This window comes from Lichenostomus cassidix, chromosome Z (genome assembly GCF_008360975.1).
Source record: "Lichenostomus cassidix isolate B80296 chromosome Z, HeHo_3.0, whole genome shotgun sequence".
Lineage (NCBI taxonomy): Eukaryota > Metazoa > Chordata > Aves > Passeriformes > Meliphagidae > Lichenostomus > Lichenostomus cassidix.
This window is the reverse complement of record NC_139511.1, coordinates 22688358-22713373: the sequence shown is the minus strand read 5'-3', so window position 1 is coordinate 22713373 and position 25016 is coordinate 22688358. Positions and strand designations below refer to the sequence as shown.

General features: G+C 45.8%; 2 protein-coding genes across 7 annotated transcripts in view; both read left to right on the top strand.

Annotated features, from left to right (window-relative positions):
• Window positions 1–1841: 1841 nt before the first annotated feature.
• On the top strand, window positions 1842–11979 carry LOC146424510 (maestro heat-like repeat-containing protein family member 7). Of its 4 annotated transcripts, none has more exons than XM_085042882.1 (23): window positions 1842–2171; window positions 2435–2493; window positions 2596–2745; window positions 2930–3084; window positions 3436–3583; window positions 3854–4041; window positions 4126–4263; window positions 4730–4844; window positions 5278–5415; window positions 5670–5846; window positions 5973–6128; window positions 6469–6564; window positions 6712–6866; window positions 7218–7365; window positions 7636–7823; window positions 7908–8045; window positions 8512–8626; window positions 8809–8922; window positions 9201–9377; window positions 9504–9659; window positions 9815–9916; window positions 10332–10434; window positions 10854–11979. In XM_085042882.1, the coding sequence occupies exons 1-23, from the start codon at window positions 2000–2002 to the stop codon at window positions 11078–11080; spliced, it is 3315 nt and encodes a 1104-aa protein (XP_084899008.1). In that variant the 5' UTR covers window positions 1842–1999; the 3' UTR covers window positions 11081–11979. The 4 variants fall into 4 exon arrangements, 3 of the variants coding, with proteins under 3 accessions (XP_084899008.1, XP_084899007.1, XP_084899009.1); XM_085042881.1 differs by having other exon boundaries at window positions 8809–8946; window positions 10854–11978; XM_085042883.1 differs by having other exon boundaries at window positions 8809–8946; window positions 9754–9916; window positions 10854–11020.
• Window positions 11980–15221: 3242 nt separating this feature from the next.
• Window positions 15222–25016, top strand: part of LOC146424509 (3'-5' RNA helicase YTHDC2-like) — a 29987-nt gene continuing 20192 nt past the window's right edge. The window contains exons 1-7 of one of the 3 annotated variants that reach the window (XM_085043520.1): window positions 15222–15538; window positions 16043–16133; window positions 17587–17783; window positions 19477–19676; window positions 20335–20501; window positions 23361–23463; window positions 24689–24845. In XM_085043520.1, the coding sequence (XP_084899646.1) occupies window positions 15358–15538; window positions 16043–16133; window positions 17587–17783; window positions 19477–19676; window positions 20335–20501; window positions 23361–23463; window positions 24689–24845 (1096 nt within the window). In that variant the 5' untranslated portion in view covers window positions 15222–15357. Of the gene's footprint in view, window positions 15539–15681; window positions 15728–16042; window positions 16134–17586; window positions 17784–19476; window positions 19677–20334; window positions 20502–23360; window positions 23464–24688; window positions 24846–25016 lie in introns of those variants that run through there. The other 2 variants (XM_085043521.1, XM_085043522.1) reach the window with 2 other exon arrangements.

The following is a 25016-nucleotide window of genomic DNA, read 5'->3' as shown; positions in this document are numbered from 1 at the left end:
ACTGAGGAGACTTGGTAAACTTAGTAACAAGGATATGCTTTCCTTAACATCCAAAGGGAATTGAAAGTTCTCAAAAGCTGTTGTAACAGGCCTGAAAAGAGGAAAAGGGGATGAAAAGATGAGGAAAATCATCCTGCCCTGTTTCCCCCACAGGCTGGATACTAGTATTAATGAATCCCCAGAAGTAGTACCCAAGGCCAGGGCAGGAAAACAATACTGAATACACTGACCCCTATTGCCTTTGATGTTATCATGTCATAAACTGGTGTCACAGAGTGCAGCAATAAAGCAACCCTGATTCGTCTCCCTACTCTGAAAAAGATCTTTGGGAATATATACAGGGTCAGGTACCACACCCACATGAACGGATCAAGTAACCTTGTGACCAGTGGCTCCTTACCTAATACAAATGCTTAAATCAAAATTGTTTCCAACCTGCTTGGGGCAGATCTCTTATTATCTCAACCTTTCATGCCTCCCACTGAGTACCAAAAAAGGCTGTCTTGGTTAAGGGCTTGTAACTCTGCAATTTAATGCTTCCACTGAGACTCTCCAAAACATTCTTCCTGACCCACTGTCTACAAGTAAACAGGAAAATGACCATTCAAAACAGAGTTTAATTGGACTTAACCCTATTAGAAGAGAGGGGTGTACGTGGAAAGCTGATTTTATCAGTAAGTGATTGTTGTGCCCACATCCCAAATGTTTCAGTGCCACTACATGAAGAGATGAACAAAATGAAGAAGATGGCTAGAGACACTAGGGAGATTGCTGCTGCGCTGGTAACTAACTGGCTAGGGGCAGTTCTCAGTGCGCGTGGGTTTTCCTTGTCGGGTGGCTAACTAGGCTCTTTCAGACTTGGATAATGATTATAATAGTGAATATTTTAATTTGGATCATTATCTACTGCATTAAGAGCACCATAATGAAATCAGTCTCTATGGTAAAAACTCTGTCAACCCCACCCGTGACATCAATGTGCCCTGAAAACAGACATTTGCATTTAACATTCCTCATCTGCCTCCTGTCCACATGTTAGATGTCCCCATAAAATCCAAAGATGGTAGCCCTATCTCTGTTGGTCCATTGCTACTGTTAATTGTTCCTATGTTGTTGGTTGTTACTGCATGCTTATTGTTCATTCTTATTGTTGATTGATTGTTCATTGCTAATGGTATTTGAAGATCTATAGTAGGCATTGCAACTCAATAACATTGCACCTGCTTTCAACTTTGGAGGCACCACCACTCCAAAGACACTCCAAAGATACTCCGAAGACACTCCAAAGTTCCGGGGTAGAGTGTGGCAGAGGCACCCAGTACCCGCACTCTTGGTGTTGTCACCAGTGCTGATGCCATCCTGAGGTAAATGTCTTCCTAGTTGTGCTTGTATTGTCCTTTTATTGTGTACAAACAAGGTGACTTTGATGTGGTATGTTTTGTCTCCCTCTCTCTTTGGACTGTAAGATGAGAAGCCTGAGAGGAGGTTGCAGTCTGACCCATTGGCACAAACATGAGAGGATGAAGACATAGTGGCTTGAGAAAAGATTAGACAGAAAATCCAGGTGAACGTGGCTGGAGACATCCTCAAAGCAACACACGCCCACAGTTCTGACTTCTTCCATATGAACATGATCTCTCCATCAATAAACATATGTTCATGGCAATCACCTACCATGATGTGGGCACTGTCAATTGGAATACATGTCATGGACCCCTGAGTGACCCACTGTGATACAGGCACTGACATGACAAGGATGTCATGTGTCACAGGGCTCTTTGTGACCCACTACAATATGGGCATTTTGTGACCCAGCTCTGGTGCCAAAGCATCCACCCACATAACACCGGAGGACACAACAGGACAGAAAGGGATAGAGCAGAGCTGCAAAGAGGCCCTGCATAACCACCTTAAGTCTTGCTGACCCATATCTTCAGCATTTTTCCAGGACATCTCCCATCCCTGTGGCTTAAGCGCTCGAAGTCCAAGCTCCAGCAGGATGGAATGGAGAAAAACCCCAGCGGAGAGAACCCCAAGCATGTCCAGACTGACCTTGGTGAAGGGGAAGGAAAGGGAGGAGGGCGAGGAGGAGGAAGAGGATGATAAAAGCCCTGGCACTGCTCTAGCACAGCACCTTGAAGAAGTGGAGGGAGTCCACCTGCTGCAGGCAGGTCAGTGGCTGAGCTGGGCCATCTCATTGACTGTGGACATACCCAGGGAAGAAGGCTAAATGGGAATCAGCCTGATTCTCTCAGTAGCCATCCACTGGACACCCTCAGCCCCAAGCTGCAGCCAGAGAGACAAGGACTGGTGTGTCCCCACTAGCCCTGGTCTGAGAGCTGGCCCTCCTTGGGGAGTACAGGGCTTGGCTGTGTTCTCTAGCCTCTCCTGCAGTCCCTCAGCTCTGACTCAGCTTGCTTTTTGACAAATCCAGCTGAGAAACTGCCAGAAAAGAAGAAGCACACCCACTGCCACTTCCATAGAAGTGCACAGGTACTAGCAGACCTCCCTGCATGGGCTGGACCTGCTGTTGTTGCTCAGCCAAGCACTGCTCAAGAGCCCTGGATGAGACATCCCTCTTTTCACTGCACTTAGATGTTTCTGCACTTCCACAAGCATATTGATCATGAAGACAATACCATCACGGACCCTGAGGGCATGGCAAATGCCGACTCCAGCAAAGCAGAGGATTATGCTGCCAAGGTGGATGACATCATGGGAAGTGGTGACTTCAGAGCGAATGAAGTAAGTAGCCCGCAGCAAGGACGTGAGCCAACAGCAAATGTGTTCTTCATAAAGCTGGGTCTGCTGGGCATCCAACAGACTTTTAGGCCAACACAGCATTCTAGAAAAGGAAGCACTTGTTGGAGGAAGCTGGGGGAATGGCTCACTCCAGTGGCACTCCAAATCCCTGCCATGTCTCCTCCAGGTGCCAGCCACTGTGAGGGACATTTACCAATGGCTCTCATTCATTACGGATATATCTGTTGAGCACAGACTGGATGACACCCTGCAGGAGATGACCTTTGCACAGCCACATGATGTGGTGATGACCCTCCTGCGGTGTGCCCCATCATGTGACAGGTACAGGGCCCACCTTGCTGGAGGCCTCGAGATTTATCAGCCTTAGAGCCCATCAGCCTGTATACACTGCCCAATATGTGCTGGTAGAAAGAGGAAGATTTTCAGTCCACTCTGACCCCTCTGTTTCCCAGTCATGGCATGTCAGCCTGAGAGCCTGTTGCCATGCTCCTTCCCTGACCCTCAAGGCACCATCACTTGGCTGCCTGCTGCCTGCTGCCTGCAGGAGCAGTCTGGCTGGGTGCAGCTGGAGAGGGGCAGAGGCAGAGCTGGTGTCCAGCTGAGGACCCTGCAGCTGCCCAGGCCACGGTGTTGTGGCCAAGACCCCACTGACACAAAGTTCTGGGTCTGCAGAGCTGCTGTGACCATGTGGAGTGCAATTGTCTCCTCAAACAGAATTGCAGAGAAGGTGCTGCCACAACTCCTCTGTGTGCTGGAGGACTGGCCGTTGCACAGTACATCCACCTCCGATAAGGACAACTCAGATATCTTTTCCCTGGCTGTGAGTTTCTGGACTAGACCCAAGCACATCCTCAAGGGCCTCTTCTCTGACATCTCTCTATCCTTCCTCCCCCACCACTGCATTCCCCTGCCTCACACAATGTGCCAGAACCTGTGTTAGTGGCAGGTTCAGAGGCAGCCAAGTTAGATGCTCCCCCTGCATCTGCCCTGGCACAGAGCAAGGCCTGAACCTCATCCTCCCATAGCTGGGCCCTGCCACAGAGATGTCTCGGTGCTGAGCACGGTCTCTGGATGTTTTGGCTTTTCGCAGGCAACCAGAGCACTGTGGGAAATCATTCATCTACCCCAGCACCCAGAGATATTCATAATGTATTTCCCACGTCTCTTTGTGGCCCTGCTCTTCCAAGTTTTCTCCAGCACAAAGCAGATGCCAGTGGAGGTCAATGCCTTCTGGAGGCGATGCCAGCAGGAGCACTGCCTTCCCACCAATCCCAACAGGTGCTCCATTCTGGTCCTCCCATCACTCTCACGCCCTTGGAGCTGGGGCCAGGATTCCTGGTGTGACCTTTGCTCTGCCCACAGATTTGCATTGCTGACTGTGAAAGCACTGCTCTGTCACCTTGAGTATGAGGATATGGTGTCTGAAGTTGAACACGAGTGTGGCTGGGACACACTCCTCAACACTGACACCCACCACTATGCAATGGGTCATCTGGCCAGGTGAGAGTCCCATTCACCCATTATTTCACCGCAGCCTCTAAATAATCCCTGTGATCATGGCTGAGAGGGATTTGTCACTGAGGGATGGTGCAGCAGAGTGAAAAAGCCTTGGAAGGTTGGGTGTGCTGGAGCAGCCACAACCCAAAAAGTGCCAGTGTCCCTTCCTGTGAGGCCTGTCCTGATGGCACAGAGCAGGAGGTCTGTCTGCAGGCAGCCTCTGAGGACAGCCTGCTGGGAACAGGGAGGTTGCATCTAGGACTAATGACAGCCGGGGGGACAGGACTGTCCCGTAGGCAGGATGGGTGTTTTTTCAGCCTCCTCATCCCTGAAATGAGCCTGCTGGTGATTGACTCCACTTTTCTCCTTTGCAAGAGGTAGTGGTGAAAGAAGAGGCCTCTGTAAGTCAGTCCCAGGGAAGGTTTGCCTGCCTTCCTCAGAGTTGATGATATCTTTTTTCCCCTGTCAGAGCAATGCTCAGGATCTCCCAGTCCTTGTGCTACCGGGTTGCGCGCTACCTGTTCAGGCTGCTCTGCAGACAGGAGACATGCTGGGAGGTCTCTGCCATGGCCTTCCTTGTTGAGGTGAGCCTGATGGCGAGCACTGCCTTGCCAAGCTGCTTCCCACCACTCTGCCTTCTCAGAGATGCAGCAGCAAGAGAGTCCAGTCGGTAGAGGAGCAGAGGTTGGGCTCTGCTGTGTTCCCTTTCTCCCTTGACTGTAGTGTGACACTTGTCCACATTTATGGTTTGTGCTATTCTTGTGCCAGCTCCAGCTCTTCTATCATGCCTTCTCATGTTCAAAATATTGGTGACTGCTAGTAACTGGGCAACAAAGTGGAGGAAGTGAGCAACCTGTGCAAGGCAGTGGAAGCACAGGGGTGCTCTGCTGCCTCTACTACCTTTGGGCACCGCTTCCTAGTATATTGTCTATGCCCATTTTACTGTCTGTAGCCAGCCCTGTGCAGTGATGGCAACATATCAGTTATCAATCCCTGTTACTGACCTGTGTGTTTCAGGTCCTGCCTTGCCTTAACACAAAGAAATGCAGTAAACACATCCTTCCACTTTTCCCAATCTACCTACGAAGAGAGTGCAGAGTGATGCGTGTCCTGGTGCTCAGATGCCTCATGGTGCTGTGCAAGAGACCCTCTATGGTGAGAAGCAGGCAACCAGCTGAAACTGTGCTGCTGGTGTGGGGCTGAATAACACAATGGTTTACACTTGGATGGGCTTCAGAAGAGGGGCAGCTGCTCCCAGCTCTCCTGACTCCCCATTCATCTACCAGAGTCCATCAGAACAGGCCTTTGGCTTCTGGGCTCTGAGGCAGCAGCATGGGATTGAACTGCTGGAGTGGCTCTGGCAATGCAGCCTTTCATGGCTTCTCAACATTGCATTATGTTTCACACAGGCCAGTGCAATGTGGGCCCTGACTGAAAGTCTCACAGAAGTGCTGAAGGATGAAGACAGGGAGCTGGTGTGGATGACGCTCTCTGTGCTCAGTGATATGCTCCTGAAAAGAGATGTGCCAATTGCCAGCTCCCTTGCTCTGCAGCTGGCTCAGGCACTCCAGCTACTCTTTGACAATGTAAGGCTCTGTGCCCCCCACCTCTGGTGCTGCCAGGAAACTGAGCTCTTGTGGATTTTCAGTTCCATGCCCAGGTAGGACTGGAGCAGCCAGTGCTGAAGTTCTTGCTTTCTTCCTTTTCACTAGGATGCCAGCCGTGTGCAGCTGCTCTCCATTCAGCTCTTTCAAGTGGTGATGGAGTTGGTCGAAGAAGAGGGAAAAAAAGCCCTAGAGCGGAATGTACGCCAGAGCCTCTTCCCACTCTTCTGCCACTTGCGTGACCAGAACCAGTTTGTGGCAGAGGTTAGAACTTCTGAAATGCTGTTGTCCAATTTAGAGGTGACTTGGCTGCCTCCTGTGCCGATGCTTTGTGGAGTGGAGTGCCCCTGCACCCTCCTGCTCTTAGTTACAGAGCAGCAGTTTTGGGATAACTGTTTTCCGCTGTCCTGGTAGTGTGAGGTGCCTCAGATGTGGGTTGACCATCACGCTGCCCAGGCACCAGATTCACTGATGGACAAGATGCCCCGTTGCTGCATCTTCCCATGAAGGCCCAGGAAAGGCCCTGAGCCTTGCCCACGTTCATGGGATACAGGTTCAGTGCTCTCAGTAGTGGTTACATCTCCAGGTATCTGCTTGTCTACAGGCATCTTGGGAAACTCTCCTTCAAGCTAACACATTCCTGCAGGAAAGGAAGCTCAAGCATCTGTTGGAAAAGAAATGGAGAAGGAAAAAGTGCCTGGTAATAATGGACTCAAAGACACAGACTCAGCCTGGGCAATACCTTTTAAGGCCAGAACAGTGTGTTGCAAAGGAAGCACTTGTTGGGGGAAGCTGGGGAAATGGCTCACTCCAGTGGCACTCCAAATCCCTGCCATGTCTCCTCCAGGTGCCAGCCACTGTGAGGGACATTTACCAATGGCTCTCATTCATTACGGATATATCTGTTGAGCACAGACTGGATGACACCCTGCAGGAGATGACCTTTGCACAGCCACATGATGTGGTGATGACCCTCCTGCGGTGTGCCCCATCATGTGACAGGTACAGGGCCCACCTTGCTGGAGGCCTCGAGATTTATCAGCCTTAGAGCCCATCAGCCTGTATACACTGCCCAATATGTGCTGGTAGAAAGAGGAAGATTTTCAGTCCACTCTGACCCCTCTGTTTCCCAGTCATGGCATGTCAGCCTGAGAGCCTGTTGCCATGCTCCTTCCCTGACCCTCAAGGCACCATCACTTGGCTGCCTGCTGCCTGCTGCCTGCAGGAGCAGTCTGGCTGGGTGCAGCTGGAGAGGGGCAGAGGCAGAGCTGGTGTCCAGCTGAGGACCCTGCAGCTGCCCAGGCCACGGTGTTGTGGCCAAGACCCCACTGACACAAAGTTCTGGGTCTGCAGAGCTGCTGTGACCATGTGGAGTGCAATTGTCTCCTCAAACAGAATTGCAGAGAAGGTGCTGCCACAACTCCTCTGTGTGCTGGAGGACTGGCCGCTGCACAGTACATCCACCTCCGATAAGGACAACTCAGATATCTTTTCCCTGGCTGTGAGTTTCTGGACTAGACCCAAGCACATCCTCAAGGGCCTCTTCTCTGACATCTCTCTATCCTTCCTCCCCCACCACTGCATTCCCCTGCCTCACACAATGTGCCAGAACCTGTGTTAGTGGCAGGTTCAGAGGCAGCCAAGTTAGATGCTCCCCCTGCATCTGCCCTGGCACAGAGCAAGGCCTGAACCTCATCCTCCCATAGCTGGGCCCTGCCACAGAGATGTCTCGGTGCTGAGCACGGTCTCTGGATGTTTTGGCTTTTCGCAGGCAACCAGAGCACTGTGGGAAATCATTCATCTACCCCAGCACCCAGAGATATTCATAATGTATTTCCCACGTCTCTTTGTGGCCCTGCTCTTCCAAGTTTTCTCCAGTACAAAGCAGATGCCAGTGGAGGTCAATGCCTTCTGGAGGCGATGCCAGCAGGAGCACTGCCTTCCCACCAATCCCAACAGGTGCTCCATTCTGGTCCTCCTATCACTCTTACGCCCTTGGAGCTGGGGCCAGGATTCCTGGTGTGACCTTTGCTCTGCCCACAGATTTGCATTGCTGACTGTGAAAGCACTGCTCTGTCACCTTGAGTATGAGGATATGGTGTCTGAAGTTGAACACGAGTGTGGCTGGGACACACTCCTCAACACTGACACCCACCACTATGCAATGGGTCATCTGGCCAGGTGAGAGTCCCATTCACCCATTATTTCACCGCAGCCTCTAAATAATCCCTGTGATCATGGCTGAGAGGGATTTGTCACTGAGGGATGGTGCAGCAGAGTGAAAAAGCCTTGGAAGGTTGGGTGTGCTGGAGCAGCCACAACCCAAAAAGTGCCAGTGTCCCTTCCTGTGAGGCCTGTCCTGATGGCACAGAGCAGGAGGTCTGTCTGCAGGCAGCCTCTGAGGACAGCCTGCTGGGAACAGGGAGGTTGCATCTAGGACTAATGACAGCCGGGGGGACAGGACTGTCCCGTAGGCAGGATGGGTGTTTTTTCAGCCTCCTCATCCCTGAAATGAGCCTGCTGGTGATTGACTCCACTTTTCTCCTTTGCAAGAGGTAGTGGTGAAAGAAGAGGCCTCTGTAAGTCAGTCCCAGGGAAGGTTTGCCTGCCTTCCTCAGAGTTGATGATATCTTTTTTCCCCTGTCAGAGCAATGCTCAGGATCTCCCAGTCCTTGTGCTACCGGGTTGCGCGCTACCTGTTCAGGCTGCTCTGCAGACAGGAGACATGCTGGGAGGTCTCTGCCATGGCCTTCCTTGTTGAGGTGAGCCTGATGGCGAGCACTGCCTTGCCAAGCTGCTTCCCACCACTCTGCCTTCTCGGAGATGCTGCAGCAAGAGAGTCCAGTCGGTAGAGGAGGAGCAGACGTTGGGCTCTGCTGTGTTTGCTTTGTCCCATGCTGCTGGGATGACCCTTATGACCCTGTCACTGCTGTGTGTGTTTCAGCTGCTACCTTGCCTTAACATAGAGAAATGGGATGAACGCATCCTACAGCTTGTCCAAATCTACCTACGAAGAGAGTGCAGAGTGATGCGTGTCCTGGTGCTCAGATGCCTCATGGTACTGTGCAAGAGACCCTCTATGGTGAGAAGCAGGCAACCAGCTGAAACTGTGCTGCTGGTGTGGGGCTGAATAACACAATGGTTTACACTTGGATGGGCTTCAGAAGAGGGGCAGCTGCTCCCAGCTCTCCTGACTCCCCATTCATCTACCAGAGTCCATCAGAACAGGCCTTTGGCTTCTGGGCTCTGAGGCAGCAGCATGGGATTGAACTGCTGGAGTGGCTCTGGCAATGCAGCCTTTCATGGCTTCTCAACATTGCATTATGTTTCACACAGGCCAGTGCAATGTGGGCCCTGACTGAAAGTCTCACAGAAGTGCTGAAGGATGAAGACAGGGAGCTGGTGTGGATGACGCTCTCTGTGCTCAGTGATATGCTCCTGAAAAGAGATGTGCCAATTGCCAGCTCCCTTGCTCTGCAGCTGGCTCAGGCACTCCAGCTACTCTTTGACAATGTAAGGCTCTGTGCCCCCCGCCTCTGGTGCTGCCAGGAAACTGTGCTCTTGTGGATTTTCAGTTCCATGCCCAGGTAGGACTGGAGCAGCCAGTGCTGAAGTTCTTGCTTTCTTCCTTTTCACTAGGATGCCAGCCGTGTGCAGCTGCTCTCCATTCGGCTCTTTCAAGTGGTGATGGAGTTAGTTGAAGAAGAAGGAGAAAGGTCCCTGAATGACTGCCTGCACCAGAGCCTGCTCCCACTCTTCTACCACATGTATGATGAGAACCAGTTTGTGGCAGAGGTGAGGACACTGAGCTACTATTGTCCCCTGTGAGCAGGCTTATCTGCCTTTGCCCTAATGCCTCAAAGACTACAGCATTCCTGCCTCCTTCTAGCCTTTGGCTGGCCCTATGCCCTGGGATGCTGTGCCATCTCCCATTCTCTGCCGCTCTGCAGGCCTCTTGGGAAGCCCTGCTTCAAGCAACAATTTTCCTGAGGAAATGGAATCTTCAGCAGCTGTTGGAGACAGAAGAGCTGTGGAGGTTTGGCGAGTGCCTGGTACGAGCAACTTCAAAGTTCCAGACCTGGTCTGAACAAGCCCTCTTCCCCCAATACCCAGTGTGTGGGGCTGGCAGCTCTGGCCCCTGCCTACTGCTGCATTCGTCACCAACAGCCTGCTCCCCAACACTACTCTGGTGTGTGGCTCAGCAGGCTCTTCTCCAGGCTTCTGTCCCTCCCTGAGTCAGGCTGCCAACAGAGCCCCAACCCAGCTGTGCTTAGGCATCAAGGACAGCACTGAGGCTCCCTGTGGAGAAAACAGTTCTCTGCTCCCTCCAAACCCTGGCATCAGCCAGCTGTTGGCTAGTCATCATGGGTGTCCATGCAGCGATGCCAGTCCTGGATGCAAGGGCTGCCCATACATGGGGAAGAGTCAATTCCAACCCTTCCCTCTGTCCCCTTGTGCTCTCTCCAGCTGGAAGAGGAGACAGACAGAGTAGATGGGTACCTGCGCCAGTCTGTGATGTACCTGCAGAGCTCACAGAAGTCCATAAGAGAGGCAGCTGTCAGGCTAACTGGTGAGCCAAAACCCTCAGGGTCCTTTGCTGCCCTACTGCAGCTTGGCCTTAGCCCCAGCAGCAGGACTCAGCCCAGTGGCTGTGGTACCCTGACTATGCCTAAGGATTCCCTGCCTCCCTCTCCCACCCTTGCCCTTGTGCTTTCCATGTGGCTCAGCCTTGCCAAGGGGAAGAGGACATGTGGCCAGACTGGCAGCACTGGTGTTGGGGAGCTGTGGGGGGGTGGGGGGATGGTGGTGTGGGCAGAACAGACAGAGTATTCATGGCAAGCACCTTAGGACTTATCCTTTTAGTTTCAGCTCCCTTTTGGCCATGGGAAGAGCTGGGATTGAGTGGGGTGGGGCTGCCCTGACAAGACGGATTTCTGGGGTCCCCAAAGGTCTGGGTTCTGACCTTGTCTCTGTTCCTCTCTGTTCCAGCCCTTCGAGGCACAACAAATAACTTTATTTGTCCTCCCATCTCAAACTTCGCAACTCAAACCCTGCACATTCTAAGAACTGCAGAGAGAAATCCTTACTCCCGATTCAGGCTGCTGCAAAACCAGTTCTGTGACGCATGGAGGAGGCGAGCCTCTCTCTTGGAAAATGGCTGGCCTTCTCTCTGGTACAATGCCTGGTCACGCTGCTGGAGGTCCCTGCATAGCTGATCCCAGGAGCTCTCAGGGCCATCTGAATGGGCAGGAAATACTAGGTGGCTTCTGCTCTCTCCCCACCCCCAGGACAGCTCTTCTCTCAGATCATCCCTTTTACAGAAACTTATTTTAAGTTCACACTAGTTCACAATCTCTCTCCTTGGACTCCTGCCACTTGGAGCCCAATCTGCAGCTGGCATTGCAGCTGCACACTAAGCTATCTGCACTGACTCTATATCTCAACAGTCCTACTTGTGCTTTACCTGAGAAGTTTCAAGGTATTTAAACATTGCTCTTACATACAATATTATAATAAGTAACAAACTTAACAGAATTACAGCCAACAAGAATGTCATAGGACAGAAATATTTATCAATATGAAACCACAAAGGATTCTCAAAGTCAAATAGTAATCAGGAGGTTGGTCCTTCTCTCCTTAATGTACTGGGTCAAGCATTCACCTCCATCTAACATGTCTTAACTGGGACAAAAGTTCACACAGGGATTATTCTGAACTGGAAGGGACCAACAATGATCATTAAGACCAACTCTTTAAATAAAAGGCTCATACAGGGATTGAACACGTGACCTTGGTGTTATTAGCAAGCTGTATTTGATAAGGACAGTAGAACAGAACAGCATAACCTTGGAGAAATAAAAATAGGATGTAATTTAGGCAAACAGAACTCATGCAAAACACAAGCAGGATGCCAGCTAAGCTCTACATGACTGAAAAAGCCAGAATTATAAACCATATTGCACTTACTCAAAAGTAGGGGTCGAGGAGTAGCCATCTAAAAAGGATATCTGATGTTTAAGACCACAGAAAAAGATCCCCAAAGAACCATATATGGACTTCTGGTAAGGGACGTGACTATGTAAAATAAAGTAAAACATATACATCAAGTAAGTGGAGATAGCTAATGAATATGTAAATCAGTGTGTAGAATAAAAACTCTGTTTACCTGACACTCAGGACAATTAAATAGAGGAAGGACCCTTCAAGTGACTGGCATGCTTCAATAAAGAATGCCTGCTTTTTAATACTCAAAGCAGTTGTAGAAAGTTTCTATCTGAAAATTTTGGTATCATATTTGCGATAAAATGAGCACTGATTTCTTTATGAAAGCTTTTATTATTCCTCTTGCATAAGTCTTTCTTGTTGGAAAGGCTTCTGCCCAGACTGACAGCTGGTCTACTAGCACCCAGCTACAGGTGGGATGTCTGCAGGGTCTCTCTGCAGTGCCTGAAAAGGGAAATTGGTCCATGGTCACCCTCATAAGTGTGAGCTCAGTTTGATACTTGAAAACTCTTGTCAAGCTGGGCAGCCATTTGTGATTCTCTTTGTGGTGGCATAAATTCCTGGAGCTGGCAGTATTTTTTGTATTTGGATAACTATTGCCTGTGTCCTTCCACAGGATTGATCATGAAACCATCTAGCCCCGGTGACTAAATATTCTTCGTCAGAACTGGCATTCCCCCAGTTGTCCATATCCCATCATCATTTTGAGTTCTTTCATTTTTCCCATTGTATCTCTTCTTCTGCAGAAGTCCTTCTCAGTCCTTCTTATACTTAGGATATGTCAAATTTGGCATTTCCTCTCGTCAGCCATCAGAGTCAACAGTGTATTATGCCGGGTGATGTGAAAATTCATGTTCTTCCTGTAAAACCCCTGTTGTGTGACATATCCCAAAAGCATACCAAGAGTCTGCACAGATGTACAGATTGTACTCAGTCTCTACTCATTTCCCTCTTTCCATATGTGCTGCATGCATCAAGGCTACTAGTTCTGCTGCTTGTGCCCTCATCCTTACTGGCAGTGGTTTTGCTTCTGCTACCCATCCCCAGCTCACCACAGCCCAGCCAGTCTGTTGCTGTCCTTGCAGGGAGTGTGACAAGCCATCTGCGAATAGAACTAGATCTGGGTTATGTGAGAAAACATCAGTTAAATCAGTCCGTGCTTTACTTGAAATATGCATCATTTGCTCACACTGGTGATGTTTTCCTCCATCATCGGGTAGTGCTATTAGGTTTTTGGATTAAAGGTGTTAAAATCCTTTAAGGCATAGCAATGTGTGTGTTGTGGCACTAGAACTTTGGGTTCCTCTTGCTGCTGCCACGGAGTTAATACAGGCTAGTGCTCCTGCTGCTAGTGCTCCTGTAGGTAGTTGCAATCGATCTCTTATGAGGTTCTAATTTCTGTATTGCCTCTCCACTAGCTATTCTCTTAGTTGTCAGTTGTCTCAGTCAAAGACAGTCAATTCCCCTAACCTAGGAATCTGTGGCTCTCAAATCCCACAGCTATGAGAAAATCTCATGCCCACTTTTTGCAATCAGACATGGGAGCTTAATTATGGCTTCTCTTCTTTAGAATTTATTGTCCCTTTCCCAAAGTACAGCCTAAATATTTTACTTTCCTTTTGACACAGCTGAAATGTGGATGGTGATGCACTCTGTTCCCTTTCTGCTAAGGCAACACAGTCTAGCATACAACAGTTGTTTCTCATCACAATTTGCTAATAACAAACCACTTACATGAACTGTTTGTACAAGACCTGATTCCAGTAATTTCGTATCTTAATTACAGTGCATTAAGTGCCAAAGTCTCTGCACAGGCAAAGGGCCTAATCTACCTCCTAAAGGTAAAAACATTTTCTCATTCACAATCTTTCTTTAAACAGCAGCTTTTCCTTCTGTTTTTCACCAAAGAAGCAATATGAAACACTACACAACAGAGACAGTTTCTTGCTCAGGTGGTACTCTTTTAATGTTGTCCTCTTGGAAGAAAATGAAACAGTATTCCCCAAGTTAACATATATATAACATAATTTTGAATACTAAAAAGATTTCCTGCTCCTGTGACCATGCCAGTAAACCAGGCCACTGAGAATGCCCTTTGTTTATGAATAGCAAATCTTACCAAATAACTGCAACGTTTCTCCATATTCTGGAGAAAGTCTTCAAGTATTATTTGAATGTTTACTATCCTCCTACCTAAAATAAATGTACATGTAGAAAAACGTGAGTTTATAACTATTTTTGAGATATACAAAGAATTACCACCATTACAAACAATTACTCGTCATACACATACAAAAAATAAAGCAGCATTTCAGCATTACTTCTGCAGAACCTCCTCTTGGCATGGTATCTCAAATTTACACTTCACCAATCAATTCAAATAGTCACAAACGGCACACAATTTGAAGATGAGTGTACCACTACGTCAGATCTCCATGGGTCCCCCTTTTTGAAGTGACTCTCTGCCCATAGCAGCAATCCAGAGTGAATAACTCCTTCAGTGTGTGTGGTTTCCAGAGACATGGTCCCTCTGTGCACCAACTGCCTATTTGTTAGTTGAAAAATATACCCTTGAAGTGTCTTGAAAGAATCACCACAGACTAAAACACTGTCTCTAGCACATGACTGCACAGGTTCTTAAATAGTTTCCCACTTAATCTTTTTAAATGTTTAAAATTTAAACAACTCTCCTACCAACCTTTTCTTGCTATGCCAAGTTCAGTTAATCCCTCAGAGCATCCATCAATGCTCACAGAGCAATGCTGGGAGATGGGCAGTTCACTTTGGAGACCGGCTGTGGATATGGGTACAGCCTGACATAGACTCTCCCTTCCCCTGGACGGCCACAAGCTGGTGAGAGCTCTCTGGGCGCTGTCGAAATTCTCCCCGGAGCTCCCAATGGCTTCTCTGGGATGCGTTCCATCAGCACACTGGGCGCCTTGTGTCACCTGTCTCTGCCACTCTGGATTTGGGCATGTGAATTCATCTCCCCACTCCGGATGGTGAAGAGCAGCATATATCATGAAACATCTGTTCGGAACAGCTTTTGCCGGGCGCTTAGCACTGCCTTAACCACGTTCAACAGCTGACCCTAAACTTCAACGCCCCGGCATGCCTTATGAGAGACCCCATGAGGACTGCAATGATATTACCACCTACATTTAACGTCAATCAATTAAAACGCATGATTCGTGACCTGACAGGTATCAGTGCTGCTTCTTTAGTCACGGCCCACTACGATACCATTGCGCAATACCACACCGACAACACACAAGGTAACACCGCTCCGGGGACAAGCCCACGGCGAGCGCTTCCTTCCGTTTGCAGCGCGGCTCCGCCTCCGCAGCTCCACCGGCGGCACTCGGCTCCGCCTGCCCTCGGCCGCCGCTGGGCAGGACGTCACGGCGCCGCGTCGGCGCGGCCCTGCTGCTGCGGGGGGCGCTCCTGTCGTGCCCCGCCCGTGCCGGAGCCCCCGCTCTGTCGCGGAGCCATGTCGCGGCCCAGGAACGTCCCGCCGCGACAGCCCGACGGGGGCACAGGCGGCTCGGGCGTCCCCGCCGCGCCGGGCCGCGGCCGAGGCGGCAAAGGTCTGAGGGATATCCGCATAGACGAGGAAGTGGAGATCGCGGTGAACCTCGCTCTGGAGCGGTTCCGCTACGGGGAGGACACGGGTGCGCAGGGCAGCCCGGGGAGCCGGGGGCGGGGCGGGCGGGCAGCCGCGGGCTCTGCGCGGCGGGAGCATCTCGGGCGCCCGCCCTGCCCCGGCGCTGCGGCGGCTCCCGGGAGCGGGGGGGACTGTGTCCCGGGCGGTGGCGAGGGGACAGCGCTGCCACCTGTCCCGGTGGTCACGGGAAACACAGGTTACATGCATTCATAAACAAAAGGCATTCTCAGTGGCCCGGTTTACTGGCATGGTCACAGGAGCAGGAAATCTTTTTAGTATTCAAAATTATGTTATATATATGTTAACTTGGGGAATACTGTTCCACTTTCTTCCAGGAGGACAATATTCAAAGAGTACCACCTGAGCAAGAAACTGTCTCTGTTGTGTAGTGTTTTGTGTTGCCTCTTTGGTTTGGGGACTGATAAACTCGTATCATCGAGGTCATACGTCAGGGATACTGCCCATTGAGTCTTTATGCCTGGGTTTTAATTTTTTTAAATTATCTTTCCAGAAATGGCATTTCCATCTTCTTTCACTAGAACTGAAAGAAAGTTTGTTCACCGGCTGTGTCAGTCTCTTGGACTGATATCTAAAAGTAAAGGGTAAGTTTGACTCTCATTTTTATATATTATTTTCTCTTTGGTGCAAATTTGTGGGATTTTGTTATCAGTGTTAAAACGATCTGTATTTTTAGCTTATCCTGCACTGTTGCAGGGAATGGTACTAGAGAAGAAAGGTCTGAAAGTAGATACAAAAATAAGAATCTCTGTGCTTTGCTTGATGTCTGTGTTAAAAAACTCATGATGTGCTAGTTTGTGATGCAGTTTTGAGGATTTCATGTCCATAAAAAAGATTTCTCCTGAAGATCTGTCCTATTTTCCTTTTTCCTGCACTAATGTGTGTTCAAAGGTTCTGTGCCGAATTTCCTACATTGACTGCTAGAGTGTAACTTTCAGTAGCACTTTCAAAAGAGTGCTTCTGTTGGGAAGCACAGAAAAGGGTTTGATTGTTGCCAGCAGGCAGAGGGAGGTCATCCTTCGCCTCTACTCAGCACTGCTTGGGGCTACACGTGGAGAGTCGTGTCTGTCCAGTGCCGGGGTAACCGCTCTGGTGAGGGTGAGACCTAGGCTGCAGAAATTTCAGTGGAGGACCAACCGCCTGATGAAGGGAGTGGAGCATCTGTTGCAGAAAGGGCCAGAGTGCTGGGACTGTTCAGCCTGGAAAAGACAAGGCTTAGGGAGATCTTAATAGTGCACATAAGCACTTGAAATGAGAGTGTAAAGAGGACAGAGCCAGGGACTGCCAGAGGTGGCTGTGCCTCTTCTTGCAGAGGCTGCCCCTGCCAGCACCTGTGTACCTGCAGCAGTCTTCCACCCCTGCCAGGGACAAGCCACTGGGCTCTTAGTATGAACTTCTGTTCTTACCCTAAGAAGTTGTTTCGAAAGGGTTGATATGTTGGTTGTAGCCCAGGCACAAATTATTTCCATTTCAAATATAGGTACAAAAATTCGTTGCATTTTGGTGTCAGAGTTCAGTCTGAGAAGTAGTGCACTGTTAGGGTTAAGTGTTTTGGCTCCATTACTACATAAAAAATCTTTGATAATGAACATCCTGAGATCTAATATGTTCTTCTGGATTTTGTTAATGCTTGGAATATCACTAGCAGGGAGTTTTTTTGTCTGTTCTGCCTATTTATTAATTTTTAACTTCTAAATCTTTCAAGTCAGGTTGGTGTCATAACTCAGTATCTATTGATAAAATCATGGGTAGAGCTGGGTGTATTTTGGGAGACAAATGCAGTGATAACTTGGGTATAGCGATCTGATGTCTGCAGTGTCTGTTCTGCACTACCTGACAAGAATAGAGGGTGCTTTTGATGATGACTATTGTGGATGTTGCATTATCCTACTTAGTACATTGTTTGGAAGATTCTAGTTATGACATTATATTTGAAAATACACTGAAAGTCATCTTGAAAGAATTATTGTCAAAGATCATTACATGGAATTAACTAGTTTGCCTGTTTCCAAAATGCCTTTTTTTGCTTTCTCCCAGAAAAGGAGCTAATCGATACCTAACTGTAAGAAAAAAGAATGGATCAGAACTTACACGTCCAGTAATGACTTGTGCCTTAGCTCCTGGTACAAAACACGCTATTCATACTTTAATTCGGAATTTTCCTGTCACAAATAAAGAACGTACAGAACTTCGGCCAAAGACAGAGCGAGGAAATGCCTCTGCTGTTGAATCAGGTATGTCCACTGTGTCTTGTGATATGAACTTGTCAATCAACACCACTTGAAAAAACAACCCAACCACAAAACAAATCCCTTTATATTCTGTCTCCTCTTCTGTCCTGACACTCTTCTTTCCAAGTAAACCTGTTAATTTTCTTGACTTTTAATTGTTAATATAGGGTCTTTTAAAACTGGTGTCATGAGGTGCTCAGGCAGTCGTGTCACCTACATTGCAATGTCTCCCTTCTATCAAGTCAATTTTGATTCTTTGAGCCAATTTCAACCAAATTTTTTTTAATACAATTGGGAAATGTAGATTTCTGCAAGTTCCATGAGGTAAGATTGAAGAGGCAAATATTATCATAATTCTGTATACGAGCACCCTTATGAGAAAATGAGGCTGGCTGTTGTGCTTTTAGAAATTCCTATTCTTGATAAAATAAGAAGTTTGCGTTTTGTTTTGTCATCTTCTAAAACAGATTTGGTCTCTAAGAGGCTCTTATGTAAACTTCTTGATTTGTAGAGTTTGTGAACTTCTGATAAAAGAGTTTTTTAAACAGTGCTTTTAATATGGGTGTTGCTTTAACAGTCATGATTGTAGAAGTTATGCTTTGTTTCTGTGTACAAAGCTGGCTGTACAGAAAGCAGACGAGTATGCCTTCTTTCAATGGATATTTCTGATTTATTATGTTTGCTTTAAGTGCTTCCTTTGCTGGTTTTCTCAGTTGTTTCATTTGTTTAATAAGATTGTTCAGTGAACAGAGGGAAGCTATAATAAAAGTACCAGAAAACAATTTCTTAGGGCTGCAAGGTATAAATTAATGAATAGCATAAAATTTATCTTTATTCTCCAGAATGGACTTTGGGTCTTCTAATCTGTTAGTCTCTATATCTGTCTTGGTAAAACAGTGCTTGTAATTTTAGATGCAAATCTGTTAATTGCATTAAATAATTGCATTATGGCTATATAATTGCATTAAAATTGAGTTTACCGTGAGCTTCTCATTCTTTTGGAAAATAATTATTAAGGAATTATAGAGTAGCATTTACAGTACTGGTGTTGAAGTGGCATGCTCTGAAGACTGCAGGTTTTTTAGCTTTCAAATACATCACACTGCTGCGTGGCTCCAGGGCTCTCAGTACATCGTGGTTCAATTAGTACATGTTAAGACAAATCTTACAGACTAGAGTGTTAGGTTATGTAAGACTAACTGAAAGGAGGTCTTAAAAGACCGATAAGGGTGTGAAAGAAAGCATATGAATCACAGTAAAGTTGTCTTTTTGTTGGAAAACAAGTGTGTCAGTTTGGAATAACTTAAATGTTTAACTGATTGGTGGATTTTTCTAAGCAAACTCTTGAGACAGGAATGTGTAAACAGGTACAAAGGCCAAGAAAATGTGCACCAAGCTTTCTTTCTCTGGTTTAGTTTCTGTTTCTCTTTAAGCTCTTCATGCCTTTTTTAAACTTGAGCAATGCACTTAGTTCAGGATAGTTCAGTTGTGTTCATAATTTCTATGAAAATAAAAAGTCCATGGTAACTGAATGTGTTACCATGAAAATGACTTTAAAATATATCATGGATTTCTCACTTCATTAACAGGGATGCTAATAAAATCAGGAGTGTTCATTTTGAAGTGCAATTTTAAGCAGTGTTTTAGTGATCTTCCTTTGTACATGTATAAGTAATTTATTGACTTGTCTTCACAGAAAACAAAGAAGTGAACAAGGCAAGTGGACGACTTAGTGACGGTATCCCGCAGGTTCCAGTGAAAAGAGGGGAATCAGAGTTTGATTCCTTCAGGGAATCACTACCAGTTTTTGAAAAACAGGAAGAAATTGTCAAAATAATAAAGGACAATAAAGTTGTTTTGATTGTAGGAGACACTGGATCAGGAAAAACTACTCAAGTATGTTTCTTTAATGAAATAAAACACATAACACTATTCATACAAAACCGATGCCAAATTTGTAATATTTCTGTAATAAGGGATTTATTCTAGTTTTAAGGCTTTTGTTTTCCTACATGGTTCAAAGTCTTGTTTTCCAGTGAACTTTTTTGCTTTTGCTATACTAGGCTAGCAGGTACATACTAAAAGCATAAATGATTCTGCACGATTTTCTGATGGGTATCAGTTTTTCATAAAATAATCGTAGAATGTTGAAGGGAAAGTAGCTATAGGTTTGTATACCCTTTTTTTTCTATAGCTAGTTCTGTTTCTAGTATGTAGAGTATTATTGTTTTAAAATGAAAGATTACATGCAGGGTGTTTTTTATAGCTTTCCCTGAAGCAGGAGAGAAAAATGAACTTTTGGTTGGTTGGTTGGTTGGTTGGGTGGGGGTTTTTGTTTTTTTGTTGCTGTATTTTGTTTGAAACAGATTAAACTTAGTAGCAGAGATATATTTTTGTGGCCTTTTGGCCACTTCAGGTACATTTACAGTGATAATCCTATTGTGAGTCTTTTTGCAACCTGTGTGATATTGAGGTGCAGTTAAATTGTTTCACTGAGGTAAAAAAGTTACGAGTTTATCGAACTAAAAAATAAATTTAAACCACTTCTTTACAGATCCCCCAGTTTATTCTTGATGACTGTCACAAAAATGGAACTCCCTGCCGTATATTTTGCACTCAGCCAAGACGCTTGGCAGCACTTGCTGTGGCTGAAAGAGTGGCAGCAGAAAGAAGAGAAAAGATTGGCCAGACAATTGGTTATCAGATACGATTAGAAAGCAGGTACTGGTGACATTTCTTAAAGTCAGTTGATCTGGTGTTGGTGGTTTTAGTCATGTGAATATTTAAACTGTAGTATATTTGGGATGCAGCCCAGTAAAATACCTATGTGTAAAGTATAGGTAGAATATCTTATTTTGGGTAATGAATATTTAAGAGTTGAAAAAGACAGCTTTTCTCCTGTATTTTGCAGTTTCATGTAGTGAGTTGTTCTATAGAACTGAACTGCAAGTGCTTTCTCTTGATTTCTTTTAAGGACTGTATATGTGGATATCCTTCTTGTCCTCTCAGCTTTTGACATATGCAAATCCAAAAGTTCTGCAAGCTTTGAAAATAGATAGGAAGACTAGCATGCTGTAACAAAAGCTATGTAGTGGGAGTTGATAGGGCACATGAAAGGGAAAACAACAAAGTAGGAGAGTGAGTGATGATGTTGAGCATTACCAATCTACTTCGGGTTAAATTTACTGTTTCAGTTTTTGTGTTTAAAGCAAAAGCAGAAATTTCTAGATGACCTGAGGAACTTGTTCCTAAAGCAGAGCAGGGATGGATGCAAGTCTGAAGATTGTGTGTGGTTTCTAAACTGTTTGAATTGTGTACATAGTGGGATTTTCAGGAATGGACAGCAGTTGGGATACAAGTGAGAAGAAGATGGCAAAAGGTGTGGCTAGTTATATTACTTACATGGATGAAGATAATAAATGTCTAATGAAAATGAATGCACTTGAACAGCAAAGCCAGGTAAAAGAATTTGAATACGCATACCAAAGGTCACAAAGCTATTAAGGGAGAAAAAGAGCAAGTAAGAATGAATTGCAGATAACATGGATGATTGGCGTGTGGAAGAATTATGCTGAATGAAGAAAAACAAAGTATAGGTCAGATGGAAGAATTACTGGAAGCAGTCCAGAAGAATTAATAAATTCACTTGAGAAAGAGAAGAAGGGAGAGATGGTAATGTTTCCGTCTTGGCAAAAAGTGTTTGATGGAAGTGTTTGCAGAAACACGGTAATCTATTTTTTGAACTTTTATTGTCTGTTAGACAGTAATAGTGATTTCTAGGAGGCTGATGAAAAAGAGAAGAGATTGAAAAAGTAAAGCACTTCAGTCTGGTATGTGTTCCTTGATTTCAATATGTAAGAGTATTTTTGAAGTGAAGAAAGAATTCCAGGCTTGAAAAGAAATACGCACATGTGTATATGTCTTCCTTTGTATAGTACTTTACATTTTTTTCTGGAAGTTTTCAGGACTTAAAGTGGTAATGCTGGAAGAAGTAGAGGCAGTTGCTGTTTTTACTTGCACAGCTAACACTGCCACAGGTAGTAGGTACTTTTAAAGAATTTTAGATGCTTGAAAAATCACAGCATTTGAAAAGGTTCAGCTGATTTCTTTATGAATCAGTCAAGTGTAGTGTATTGGATTTATGTGGCAAGGTTGTGGTAGTGAGGGGGGTGTTTTTCATGAGAAGAAGATTGCCACGTGTGTGATAAAGTCCCTGCCAGCAGTCTGTAAGAGAGACTTACCACGGGCCAAGGCCGAGCCTATTGACAAGAGTGATCATGCCTCTGGGACGACACATGTGAGAAGGACAAAGAAAATCTGTGTAGCAGTACAAAAAGAGGGTTGTGAATATTTGAAAAGAATAGCTCTGCAAACACCAAGGTCAGTGCCAAAGGAGGGGTGGGAGGTGCTCCAGGTGCCAGAGCAGAGATTCCCCTGCAGCCCGTGGTGAAGACTGTGGTCAGACTTGTTCCTTGCAGCCCGTGGAGGTCCACAGTGGAGTACATATCCACCTGCAGCCTGTGGAGGACCCTGTGCCAGAGCAGGTGGCTGCCCAGAGGAGGCTGTGACCCTGTGCTGGAAAGGGCTCCTGACAGGACCTGTGGCCCCACTGAGAGAGGAGTCTTCACTGGAGCAGTTTTGCTTGGGCTTGTGAACCTGTAAGGGTCCCATGCTGGAGCAGTCTGTCCCAGAAGGACTGCATCACATGGAAGGGACCTACACTGGAGCAGTTTGTGGAGTGTGAGAAATCGACCCCCTGAGAAGGAAGGAAGGAGTGGCAGAGACAAGGTGTGGTGAACTGACCACAGCCCCTACCCTGTGCCCCTTGTGCACTGAGGAGTAGGAATTGGAGAAAATTGGAAGTTTCACCCGAGAGGAGGGGCAGGGTGAGGGGGTGGTATTTTAACATTTGATTCTATTTCTTTTGGATTTAGTTGGTAATAAATAACCTAAGTTGCGCAAGTCAAGTCTGTTTGCCCATGATATTAACTGCTCGCGCTCTCTCATTCTCTCCCTCGCTCCTGCTCTCGCTCTCTCTCTCTCATATGATGGTAGCTTGATCTCTCCCTGTCCTTACCTTGACCCATGAGCCTTTTGTTGTATTCCTTCTCTCTTGTCCAGCTGAGGAGGAGAGGGATAGAGCAACCTGGGTGGGTGCCTGGCATCCAGCCGAGGCCAACCCACCACATGTAGAAAAATACCAAGATATAAACGAGGGTATTCGGAAGAACTGATCCTGTTTTTCCAAGGCGGTCCACACTGAATTTTTCAGTAAATTAAGAACATGGAGAGGTTCTCAAAGTTCTGTTTCACTTGCTTATTAATTTAGAAAAAAATGACACCCTCCCTGTTAATTAATCCCTTACCTAAAGTTTTGGAGCATTACCACTAAGAATCCTTAGGAATTCTTTGGGAATAGGCATAGTTTATAAACAAATAGTATGCGTGAAGTCTTTGGTGACAGAGCTGTCATTCCACATCTGGTGAGGAGCTGTTTAATCTTTGATTTTCAGTAAACAGTGGAAAGCAGCATTTAAATGCTGGAAAAAAGCTGAAGCATCTTTGTGAACTGTTTGACAGGGTTTCTCCAAAGACACTGGTAACCTTTTGCACTAATGGCATACTGCTGCGCACGCTGATGGCAGGAGACAGCACCCTGTCAAGTGTGACACATGTTATTGTGGTAAGGATCTTGTATTTCATGTGAGATGGGGAAGTATGTATTGCTTGTTAGTTGGAAGATGGGATCCTAGTTTTCTGTATTAATTTGGTGAACATTTAAGGTGTTTTTGCTAAGTTAGAATCCACATTAACAAGAGTTGATGATTTTTTTTGTTGTAGTATGCATGTTCTGGGGTTTGTTGCTTGTTTTTTTTTTTCTTGTAAATGCATCTTATTTTAGGTTCATGCCAATAATTAATTTTGGCACTGTGCTGTGATTGTGGAGAGCAGAGGTCTAAATTTTTCTGAATTTCCTCTGTCAGCAGGAAAGCCTTCGGGAGGCTTACGTAGATGTGGTTCAGTGCTAGTGTGTCAGAATTTCTGTTATCATGTACTTGATTTTGCAGTACCAGGTTTGCAGTCCCTTTGTTTGCCCAATGTTTTCAAGATAAAATGTAGTCAGATTTCTAGCAAATTCTTTGTGTTCATGTATGATTATTTGAATTTCCTGTTGTGGAGTTTGATAAGTCAGTAGAACCAGAATGTTTACTGCAAGTTCTCCACTGCTGAAAACAGAAAAAAAACATGGTAATTTTAGGTGCCTGTCTATTTTCCAAGGAGGAAAAAAGTACAAGAATGATTTATGCAGTCATGGCTTCAGCCTGCAAATCTTGTATTTGAATTCTTGATTCATATCTGATTTTTATATTCTGATTGCAGAATATAAAACTAAACAGAAGATAGATAAAGGTGATTAATCAGTCGTATACCTTAATGATAAGCTTTGTGCATGATTTAATGGATCTAAGAAATGCATCTTTTTTCCTCATTATGTGGTATCATATAGTTCTTTAAATGCTTATCAGTTGTAAAGGGAGATTTTATAGAAATAAGATTTGTAGGTTTTGCAGTTAATGGCATTATCCTGAAAATGAGATTCAAGTACAAGAATTAAAGAAGTTTCAGATATTCTTTTTGATCTCTGAAGTTAAGGTCCATGTAGGATGTGCATTACAGCGCCGTCTGCTCTGATATCTTTATAAAACTTTTTGAAGTATTTTTAGATTTGGATAGTTTTTTGAAAAGTCCTTCTTAAGCTGAACTTAAACATTTTTGTGCCTTTGTGATGTACCATCAAATGACATATTTTAGATTAAAAAAAAATTTGTATTTGTAAAAAGTTAGAATCTTGGACCTGTGATAATTATCTGTTCTTTTTCTCTTTGCTTTTCTTTCCTGTCTTACAGGATGAAGTACATGAGAGGGATAGGTTCAGTGACTTCTTACTAATAAAACTGAGAGACGTGTTGCAAAGCCAAGCTAATTTAAAACTAATTATTTCTAGTGCTGCTCTAGATGCTGATCTTTTTATTAGATATTTTGGATGTTGCCCAGTAATACACAGTAAGTACCTAAGAAAAATCTTAAATCTCAGTGTACCTGAGACTCATAGATGTTACTGAACTGTACCAAACCATTCTGAGTAAAGACACGTGATAAAGACACTGACAGTTACATCAATGGTTGTTCTTTATTTACTCATGTTTGTTATTTCTTAACTATTTGCATCTACCT